Below are 6,864 nucleotides of genomic sequence, written 5' to 3' on the forward strand. Positions count from 1 at the left end.
CTCATTAGACATCATTTTTTTATTTATCAAAATTATCTTTATGTGATATAGATATTATAATTTTGTTTTTTTTTTAATTTTAATATTTCAAATTGCAGTTTAGTCCCTCGATAATTTTTACAACTATGATATATATTACTTTTATTTGAATATAAATCAAATTAATTACAAAAATATTATAAAAACACGCAACGCATGCATCAATACACTAGTATTATATATAAGATGAGTATGTTATACTACCTTTGAGGACACCAAAATATTTTATTTCATAATTATCATTTTTTATCCACTATTACACTAAAAACATCCCACTAACTTCATGATTTAATTTTTTTAAAAAAAACTATATATAAAAAAGTTTTTTTTTACGCACGCAAAACGTGTGTGTTTTTCACTAGTACACGAGTATTCACTACTAACATCACTCAAAAAAAAAGGAAAAAATGGAAAAGTAAAAAAAAAAAAAGAAAGAGAGAAAGAAAGAAAGAAAGAAAGAAAGAAAGAAAGAAAGAAAAAGGAAAGAATGAAATAGAGCACCAATTAATTTTGAACTGGCCGGCCGCATAACAGAATAACAATAATTCAATTATTTTCTCATATTTAATTTAAAGTTGGCAAGAACTTTTTCGGGGAGTAGTATATGGTATCCCAACCGGACAGTGCCCGGGTGGTGATGATTCGGGCCGTTGATGCCGGCAGATCGAGCACTAGACTGAGCCCTTTTTCGGATACCTTGCTCTCTCTTGACCCAGACTCCCACGTCTACTTTAGCTTTAATTTGTTTGCTTTTATTCCCTATAAATACCTAAACATTGTAAATGACGCGACATTTATTGATACTGCACTAATATTTTATATATTGTTTTGTAGAGTCTATTAATTACCAGAGAGAAAGAAATACGATGTCCTCACACATGAACACAATATCCAATAAAAAAGAGATTCAACATTTTAGTCACGGTCATCCATTGATATACACCGAAGCTCATGAAAATCCCAGGAGTCTTTGCAAAGCTTGCGGGGTGGCATTATTATCGAGTCCTTGTTATAGTTGTAGCGAAGATTGCGATTTCTCCCTACACCAAACATGCGCAGTACAATTGATCCCATCCGGGAACCGTAAGTTTGGAAATAGTAACCATGATCTTAAATTACTAGCAGTGCCACCCCATGAAAATTGCAAATGCGCTAAATGTGACAAATTATGCACTCTGTTCACTTACGAACGAGCATTCGCATCGTGAAACATTTTATCTTCACTGCCAATGTGCTTTTTCTTTGGAGATCAACAATATCAAGCACATTAGTCATCGTGAACACTCATTGGTTGCCCTTTGCAAGGAAGCTGCTTCCTTGCTATGTGATGCATGTGGGACAGAAAGAAAGGGGACATTCTTTTCTTGTTCAAAGTGTTGTTTCCAGATTCATCAGGATTGCTGCTTATTGCCCACTATTGCAAAGATAAATCAAGATGGTCATCCTCTCGCACTATTTTATTCTCTTTCGGACACTTATTTTAGATTTATGGATTGTCTAATTTGTGACAACAACTTATCCTTGAGCTTCGGTGCATAAGTTTGTGGAATTTGTGATCGTGGGGCTCATCTACATTGTGCAGCATCAGAATTAGAGGAGCCAGGTGAAAACTACATACGTGCTTTCATTGATTTTAATTTGTTTCAATCTTACAAATTTTGACACCGGCCCCCCTCTACACTTTATTAGTTTATTACATGAAAAACTGCAATTTTCGTCTTTTATATTTGTCATTTTGCGATTTCGGTCCTCTATATTTTTATATTTCAGTTTTAGCCCTGCATGTTTCAATTTTTGGTAATTTCAGTCCTTTTTATTTGAAAATGTTGACGTGACACTTGACACGCCATCTCCACATCAGCATTATATTAGTGTCACATCAGAAAAAGGACTAAAATTGCCCAAAAAAAAAGTAAAAACAGAGGACTAAAATTGAAATATTAAAATATAAAGGACCAAAATCGCAAAGTAACAAACTAAAAAAAACCATTTTATTATTGTGGCAAATGTGATCAATCATTTCACGTGAATTGCATTCCTTCTACTGGGAAGTTGTCGAAGATCAAGTTTGGACGCAACATTGATCTACCAAGAAATGTTCATGATCATCCCGTGACTCTGACTCGTATGCTTACCATGGGAAGCCAAAGGTGCGGCTACTGCAAGGATATGATTCAAGGTTTCATAGATGATATGGCTTTTCATTGCTCAATGTGTGACTTTTGGATCCATTTTGAATGCACAAGGAGACAGTGTTGACTATGATATTATATATGGATGATATATATATATATGATGATTTATGAAAATTTAAACTTCGTTTTTGTTTCTAATCTAATTTTGAAATTATATCTTGCTATCTTTGATTGTTTTCTTTTCTTGATTTATAGAAATTAATTCTAACCACTGTTTTTATTTCTTTTTAATGAAAAATTAAATGATCATAACGTTTTGTAATATGATTACTAAATAATTAGCATTCTTCATACTTTAAATAAGATCGAGGAATTAATATTCTAGAGAAGTTATTGAGAAATATCAACACATGAACATATGATTATGAATATCTATTGATAATTAAGTAATAATATATATATATATATATAATATTTATCTCCTGCATACCAATGTACAGAAATTTTGTGTGCGACATGATTTTCGCGCAAACATCTAAGATGTTCGCGTGAACATCTGATTTTTATTTTCAAATGTTCACGTGAACATCTCAGATATTAAATGTTCGCGCGAACATCACGCGATGCACACAAAATCCATGCACACTGATGTGTAGAGGATCATTACTCTATATATATATATGTGAGCAACAAAATTTGCATAAAGGCATATATATAATTGAAGAAAAATATATTTTGGCAACATAAATTCAAAATAAATCAAATAAATAAATATCATAGAGGTAGATTACTGGCAAAGTATTTTGAACAGTGCCACATGGACAAGAGAATATATTCACACCAAATTATTTCTAATAAACAATTTCACCCTTGGTGAAATATGTAAATTGGCCGGGGCAATATGAAGAAAATAATAAAATAAGAAAAAAGGGAATTGAATATACATAACTTGGAGGTTCAGATTACCCCCAAATTGTCAAAATCATTTTCATCGACGGCAAGCCAATCATTTGAATCTTCACTCCCTGATTCTTTATCAGGTAAAGAAGATTGACCAGCCTTTTTTTTGCTGGCTTGATCTCCAGAGTTCTCATTTAATTGAATCCATTCATTGGCTTCACCCTTGTCGCTGTTCGATAGTCTAGATCCCAAAATCTTTTCTGATAGGCAGTAGTAGTCATCTTCCAAATCACTAAATGAGATCGTGTGCTGCATGTAGCTTTTACCTCCTTCCGAGATAATATGCCCTTTATCAATCCCATGGTTAGTCTCGGAATTCTTGGAGTGGTTTTCTGATGTTTCTTGCATCGTGTTACTTCTATTTTGCAGTTTCTTTAAGATAGCCTCTCTAGCTTCAATGACCTGCGGGGAACTAAATATTAGTGTACACAGATTTGCAACTCTTTCATGGTGACTAATGGACGTACAAACACAAGAATGCTGGAAATCCACTGTTACAAGAAATTGTTCTATATTATGAAAAACTAAGTGAAAGAAAAATGCAAAAAGAAACCATCCTTGATATCCTCAACAAATGAAAGCAAATAAAAATAATTGCCATATATCTCAATAATGATTCAAATTCAGAGAATTTAAAGTGACTGAGAGAGAGCAAAATAATCATTGTCTGATAGAGAGCAGCATTTCAAGGGAACATAACACGAGAATTCCCATAATGGTAATTGTGTAAAGCAATCATCAACGCATCGTCTAGAGTTTAAACATACTTTCTTTAAAAAAAATTTCAACAGAGCTGAGAAGGTGCGGATCTTGTATATGTTATATCTTATAGGTTAGACCCAAGAAGATATGATATAGGAAATATCCATATCTGCATTAAGGAAAATATAAAATATAAAGCAAAATGTTAGATAAAGCAGTCTTGCCTGTGGGGATGAAAGAAACTTCAAGTCTTCCTCACTTAATCTGGGAAAAAGTAAAATAAAATAGATAATCCAAAATTTCCATTCACTAATTTGACTGGAAATTTTCCGCCTTAGTGTCGCAAGCTCAGGCACCAAATAGTCGATATCTGCAGCATGATCTCTTTGATAGTCTGACATATGAAAGTCTGCAACAGAATATTTCCGAGTTCAGGACCAACTCATACACCATTCTCAGGAAAAATTATTTGCACTGATGACCATGGATTCTACGCAACACTATATAGTATTATTTACAGTAAATGCAATTATTTTTAATTCGCAAACAAAAATATCAACACTATATAATAGTGTTAGCCACATTAATGACTTCGACTACTAATGACTAGCAAAAAACAATCATAAACACTGTTATATGTTACAGTTTCGCAAGAATGCCAAGCCAGGGGTTCTTTTTCGTATGATATTGATTTTTGGGTTATTTTTTGCTCCTTTCTAAAAAATTTTGATTTTAGGGTAAACCTGTCTCGCTGGGATTTCTCAAAGATTATAACTATTAGTTTATTACTTAAATTCTAACTACAGCTGCACAACCGTTAATAGTGTGATAAGAAAAAGAAAACTAAAATTTGCATAAGTATTACCATACCATCTGCTAAAGAGACAGGAAAATCAACCCACAATTCTGGCCGTGTAGATAGTTTCCTTGCAAAATCCACCACTTCTTCTGTAATTCCCACTGCATCCTCCTCCTCACCATAATCCTCATCATCGAGTTGTCCTTTTAAGTGAAAGAAATTGGAGGTAAGCTTGGAGGAAATTAAAGCGAGACCTGATTTAAAAGAGCCCCGAATTTCCGCCAAATCATTCTTAATCCCGGCAATTGCATCCACAGAACGAGAAGAGACCACCGAACTCGGACTCCCTTCCCGCGGAGCAATAAAGGCGGCGACACCGCGGCACACACCGGAGAGATCAACCTTCACGGTGGATGCAGCAGTTATGGGCGAAGAACATGTAGGTGAGGTGGGATTGTCGTAATTGGAGTCGGGATCGCAGCTATGATTGGGGTGGAAAAGGGAAGGAATCCAAGATGACATCTTTTTTTCCCCAAATTTGTGTTTAGGGTTTTGATATTATTCCTTCGTTTATATACCTTCCATTGAAACTAAACTTTTTTTTTTTTTTTTGAAAGGGAAACTAAACTTTCAAAAGGAAAAAGATTTTATTCAAATTGATTCAAATTTCAAACTTATCAAATCTTACCTGCTTTTATTTTATTTATATTTATATTTATATTTATATCAGTGAAGTATACTTATCGATGCAAATTTATCTAATATTTTCTTTATAACATAATCTATGATATTATCTGATTTCGGAACATATTAATTATAAACTATCATGTAATATATATATATATATATATATATATATATATATATATATTGTGTATTTGTACAGTATTTTTTTATCGATAATTATTGTTGAAGTTAGATTAATGTTTAAATTATGAATAAGCTGTATGAAAACTATTTTTAATTTTTTTTTATAATGAGCAAAATTATTGTGTTGATAATGTACTATTTTTTAAAAAAAAAAAAAGCAATGATAATATAATTTTTTTCGTGAGAAGATGATAGTATTACCATTTGAAAAATAATTTGGTTTAGTGTGATAAGAATTAATATCATTGTTGTATTTTTAATAAACAACACACACGGTACAGAAAAATATCAATGTTGTTTTAAAAAACACAAAAACTATTGTTAAGACGATCTTATGAGTCAATTTTATTGACGAATTTCTCGTGAGACAGAATCTTTTGTTTGAAAACATCGATAGGGTTGACTTGTCGCACAAACAAAAATACATTATACAATCTCAAAAGAGACACACTCTTTTAAAAATTGTTGTATCAAGAGACCAAGTTAGAAAAAAAAAAAAAAAAAAAAAAAACACACACACACACACACAGAGAGAGACGCATTAATTAATTTTGTAATATATTTTGTATGGTACTACTATATTGAAATTATTTGAGTAGTAACAAAATCAATTAAATTATGTTAGTTCCTGTCCGGGTCCGATAAACATCCCTTAATTGTGACAAAACAAAAAAAATCGAACATCCCTTAATTGTGAGAAAACAAAAAAAAAAAAATCGCTTAAATTAAGAATTTAGACTTTTTGATCCCAATGTTAATCTATAATTAACTAACTTAAAAGGAAAAATAGGGATAGGTATGTTAACCATAACAAATACACTAATGTAAACATCTTTTAATCATAATAATTTTAAATGTATGTAATATATAAAACGGTGTATAATGAATATACTATTTTACAAGAAAAATGGGTCATATTTCCGTTCATCCATGCAACTGACACCATCATCCCACAAAATTAGGGATGTAAACGAACCAAACTATTTGTGAGTTATTCGGAGTTCGACTGGATAAAAAGCTTGTTCATTAAGCTTATCGAACCGAGCTCGAGCTAGATTTCGAGCTCGATAATTTTAACGAGTCGAGCTTGAGTTCAAAGATATTCGACTCGTGAAGTTGCGAACATGTTCGCCAATAGGCTTGGGAGCTCAAGCTCGGCTCGTTTAGGAGGCTCGCTAGCTCGAGCTCGGATCTTTTAGGTGGCTCATCAGCTCGAGCTCGGTTCGTTTAGGTGGCTCACGAATATGTTCTTTTAATTTATATGGTTGGCAAACCCAAGTTCGGTTCGTTTACCTAGTTTGAGTTTGATTCTTCTATATATATATATATATGAAATATGTTATATGGTTTGTGATCAAG

General features: G+C 32.5%; 1 protein-coding gene across 1 annotated transcript; it reads right to left on the reverse strand.

Annotated features, from left to right (window-relative positions):
• Positions 1–2,992: 2,992 nt before the first annotated feature.
• Positions 2,993–5,235, reverse strand: LOC140892877 (uncharacterized). The gene is made up of 3 exons (XM_073301908.1): positions 4,707–5,235; positions 4,061–4,245; positions 2,993–3,536 (listed from the first exon to the last, which is right to left on the reverse strand). Exons 1-3 carry the CDS (start codon positions 5,155–5,157, stop codon positions 3,132–3,134), a joined length of 1,041 nt encoding a protein of 346 aa, XP_073158009.1. The 5' UTR covers positions 5,158–5,235; the 3' UTR covers positions 2,993–3,131.
• Between the last annotated feature and the right edge of the window lie 1,629 nt (positions 5,236–6,864).

Source organism: Henckelia pumila, chromosome 3, assembly GCF_033568475.1.
Source record: "Henckelia pumila isolate YLH828 chromosome 3, ASM3356847v2, whole genome shotgun sequence".
Taxonomy (NCBI): Eukaryota; Viridiplantae; Streptophyta; class Magnoliopsida; order Lamiales; family Gesneriaceae; genus Henckelia; species Henckelia pumila.

Excerpts from the sequence above, each read along its gene's own strand:
- LOC140892877 (XM_073301908.1), bottom strand. The coding sequence starts at position 5,157 with ATGTCATCTTGGATTCCTTCCCTTTTCCACCCCAATCATAGCTGCGAT. Across the intron at positions 4,246-4,706 it reads TCCTGTCTCTTTAGCAGATG|ACTTTCATATGTCAGACTAT; the intron begins GTATGGTAATAC and ends ATTCTGTTGCAG. Across the intron at positions 3,537-4,060 it reads AGTTTCTTTCATCCCCACAG|GTCATTGAAGCTAGAGAGGC; the intron begins GCAAGACTGCTT and ends AGTTCCCCGCAG.